The following is a 3,988-nucleotide window of genomic DNA, read 5'->3' on the forward strand; positions in this document are numbered from 1 at the left end:
ATTCCCCACCCCATTATCATCTGTTTATAATGTGTACACAGTGCTGGACAAAAGTATTGTCACAGCATGGTTGTGTGGTACAAGTGCTTATAACTACTAAACAAATTGATTTGAAGGAAAAACTTTTTGACATATTCATTTATTATCTATTCTAGTTTACTACATAGTAAAAGCAGTAATATAAATACATTGATTCACGAAACAATAACAAAAATACATTTATTGAACGTTTTATGGGTGGACAAAAGTATTGACATACGATGATAAATGTAGCATACTCGCATTTGCTTGAAAAATTTCTGATCATCATTTTAAAATTTAGTTTAATAAGATTTACTCCGATTGTCATGTTTAACAACAATCATTCTTAAATTTCCGAAAGTAAGAAAAAGTAATAATGTCAAGAAAAGCGAAAGAAACGACAACTGAAGAAAGAGAAATAATACTACCCACCGTTCCACAATCATTCCACAATCCACAATAATCCGTGAAAATCTTAAATAGGAATGGCAGGTGAAGAATTGCAAAATATCGTAGCACCGTTAATTTATGTATAGTACTCTTTATTGTTCTCTATCGTGTGTCATACACTTACATCTTTAGGTTAATAGATTCTGTGCTGCATTTAATGTGTTGCATTGTTTCCGTTGCTGCTGGCTTTTTCTTGCTTAATATTTTGGTAAAACGGTATGCGACCCAACGACATAACTTTTCGAAACAAGATATGAGAATCGAACGCAGAATAAGAAATCTCAACGTATCCGACCTCTCGAGAACCGCGCATTTTTGAAATAGTGCATACGCCCATTACTTAGGATTAAAGTAACTGCGATTCCTGTTGAGTGTCTTTCGTTATTACATTTTCCTTCGTTTTCGTACTAATTGGGAAGCACGCGTGCAAAATGACGAGTCGCGAAGACGCGTTACAATTATACTCGTGTATAGCTTTCTCATTTGAGTTCTCTTTTCACAATTACAGCAAGAAATTCCCAGCTATTGCCACACTTCCCCTTTTATCCCTTTGTTTTCGTTTATCCACGGTCAGTGCATTTTGTCCGGGTTCTCCTCTTTGTCCTTTTTCTTCTTTTCCTGTAGACGCAGGCCGAAGACACGGTACGAATTGCGATCAAATGATCGGTACACAGCCCGTATTTACAACTGTTCATCTTCATTGCACGATGTTAAAAAAATGTCATTTTTGGCACTATCTGAGAATGAAAAATACCTTTATCATCTGTCACTGTCGGCCCAAAACTGTGACGAAGATCATCGGCAAGTCATAGCAAGAGCGAGTGAGATAGTAGGAGAGATAGGCGTAGTCTTTGAAGCTATTAACACGTTGGTCGCCCAACGCGATTCGGTTGAGTTTCTCGCGGGGCGCAAATCCTACTATCGGAGCGCTAGAACGTTATCGGACTGATGATTTGGATGGGTCTAGTACAGGCACTGCTCGTTAGATGTTGGTCAATGGACCCTCTTTACAATTTTCTATTTCTTGTAATCGTTTTGAATTACAGGAATTTGAACCCATAATCCATATACTAAGAAATAAAGCAGAAATTAAATCTAGGGATGTGAAAGTGCAGGCTATGCTATTTGTATTGACCCTACAAATATTATCGTAGGATTGTTCCTTACAAACTTATGGCTGTTCATATAACAACGTAGCGTAGATTCAATTTGGCTCTTCAGCGTGTGTTATATTTCATATGTGTGCAGATTAAGGCAAAAGTTTAAATTTGTTAGGCAACGTCTTCTATGTCAAGGGGGGTTTCTCCCACGTTGCTTAAGTAATCGTTTATATCATTTCTCAATCTTTCAGTCTCTGCGGGTTCTTCCACCAGCTCCTCTAACCTGGAGCAACTAACATTTCTCAGGTACATCGCCAATTTGACTAATAACGATTTGGGTTGCGATGGTTCTTCTACCGGTGTACAAAGCTCAGAATTACAATGGCTTCTGATATTAAATAAGTCGTTCGTGTGTAGACGTCCCAACTGCGATTCCCTTCGAATATGCGACAAGCCGACGTAAACACAGTTGCTTCTTTTTACATCGATATTCAGTTCCACTTTATTCTTGTCTTCAGTCGTGTGACCTTGTAGACTGTGATACGTTCTTAATCTTAAACGAAGTGGATATTGGTATGGCACACCTTCGCAATTATCTTTCAGCCAATTGAACTCCTCGGACACGCAATAATCCGAGGTTATCTTCTCCAGGCCTAAATTCATACTCAACCCGTTTTCTACGTCTTCTACTAGGATCTCTTTACCACTTCTACCAATATATTTAACTAGACATCTATTTCCTTCAGGTGTTATGTAATAATACGTATAGCCTTCGATCAGTGGCAGAAATTCTAGAAACTGTTCCCTTAAATTGTGCTGTTTGAGCAATTCAATGCTAATTTCACGCATATCGTCATCGTATTCGTCCTCCGAATAATATGGACTTTTATAGCACCCGGTACTATTATTTTCGTAATACTCGCATATATCATAGGCACGTCTATATAAATCCTCGTGTTTCTCTGCCAGGTACGTAGCAGTCATATCCGTGTTCACAGAGAAATAGTCCTCAAAGATTCTGTATAATTCGTTTTTGATCTCCAAGGTCATGTCCAAATCATCATTTGATCTTTCCAGGATGACCTTAAATTGATTCACCTTATTCTCGTAATTCTCGTCTTGAATTCGTAATTGATCCATGTCGAAAAATTTGGGACCGGACAATGCTTCTACGATCGTGTAGTTGCTTTCATTATGAAATCTGGACCTGTTCATCGAATTCAGCGCGTACCGATCGCCGCAATACAGAACGCAAGCACCATTTTGTTTAGCAATCCAATACACCCATAGCACGTACCAAGGCGAAACGACGGTGTATTCATCAAGGATGATTAATTTACATGAATATTTGATTTTTGTCCTAATAATTTTTTGAAATATGCTCAAACATGCAATATCTTCCACAAAATAGTTTTTCGCTTCAGAAAATTCCATACACAAAAGTTCCATTAAATATTTCATGCATGTATAAGCACGTATACCCCGTATCGATTCCGCGATGAGCCTCAAGTTCCGTTGGTACACCAGAAACACGACATCGTTTCTGTGCATTGTTATCAGCAGAGACATTAGCAACCATGTTTTCCCGGTTCCAGATGGCGCGTCTAGTAACATCGCCATCGTGCCAATATCTCTACTAGTAGTTCGAAGTCGCTGGCCTATTGTTTGCAAGAATCCCCCGATGGTGGTCAGTTCTAGAGCAGGATATATAGCAGGATTACCTAATACGCTATGAATCTTATCGAACACGTAACGTTGTTTCTCCTTTAATAACCCGTACACTATCCGATTAATACGTGCGTTTCTGTCGTCGATAGTTGAACATTGAGGATATGAACGTGACACATCATTCACTTGTAGCACCGCCAGCTCGCTGTCATGCCATTTTGATATCTGGATCAATTTTCTGATGCCCGAGTCCTCCATTTCTTGCTTCGTATCGTCTCTCTCGATCGAGTGGAAATCTGTGAATCTTTAAGCGAAACGTGAAGATAAAAATGAGTTCGAAATGTACGCTATTTCGCAGTCTCCTGTTTTAAAAATAATCGAGTACTTCCTGCTCTAGGAATTTCGAAAATTGACTTACACGATCACACAGAAAAATAGGATCTACACGCGATGCTTGTAGCAGGCATACTAACTAACCGAACAGAAGGAAATAATTAGTGGAAAAGTAATCTAATCTGCAATATATCAGATACATGACGCATATCCTTTATAACAGTCTTATACTATTATAGAGTACAAAGTCCAAGGTACTGTCGCAAAATAATGAGTAAGCGAATCGAGCAATAAACATGAATGCAACTCAGACTCGAGAAAAATTCAAAAAAAGTCATAATTAATGCAGTATCAGTATTTGAAAGCAAGGTCAGTGATCAAAAACCGTATCAGACCGAATAATAAAAAGAAACAAG

The 3,988-nt window shown here is 38.4% G+C and overlaps 1 protein-coding gene across 1 annotated transcript; it reads right to left on the bottom strand.

Annotated features, from left to right (window-relative positions):
- Positions 1–242: 242 nt before the first annotated feature.
- LOC108547858 (uncharacterized) lies at positions 243–3,716 on the bottom strand. Its single transcript, XM_017900557.1, has 2 exons — positions 3,658–3,716; positions 243–3,543 (listed from the first exon to the last, which is right to left on the bottom strand). The coding sequence occupies exon 2, from the start codon at positions 3,495–3,497 to the stop codon at positions 1,743–1,745; it is 1,755 nt and encodes a 584-aa protein (XP_017756046.1). The 5' UTR covers positions 3,498–3,543; positions 3,658–3,716; the 3' UTR covers positions 243–1,742.
- Between the last annotated feature and the right edge of the window lie 272 nt (positions 3,717–3,988).

Source organism: Eufriesea mexicana, unplaced genomic scaffold (assembly GCF_001483705.2).
Source record: "Eufriesea mexicana isolate 0111107269 unplaced genomic scaffold, ASM148370v2 scaffold1303, whole genome shotgun sequence".
NCBI lineage: Eukaryota > Metazoa > Arthropoda > Insecta > Hymenoptera > Apidae > Eufriesea > Eufriesea mexicana.

What these genes read in the sequence shown, in the direction of transcription:
- LOC108547858 (XM_017900557.1), bottom strand. Translation starts at nt 3,497, where the DNA reads ATGGAGGACTCGGGCATCAGAAAATTGATCCAGATATCAAAATGGCAT.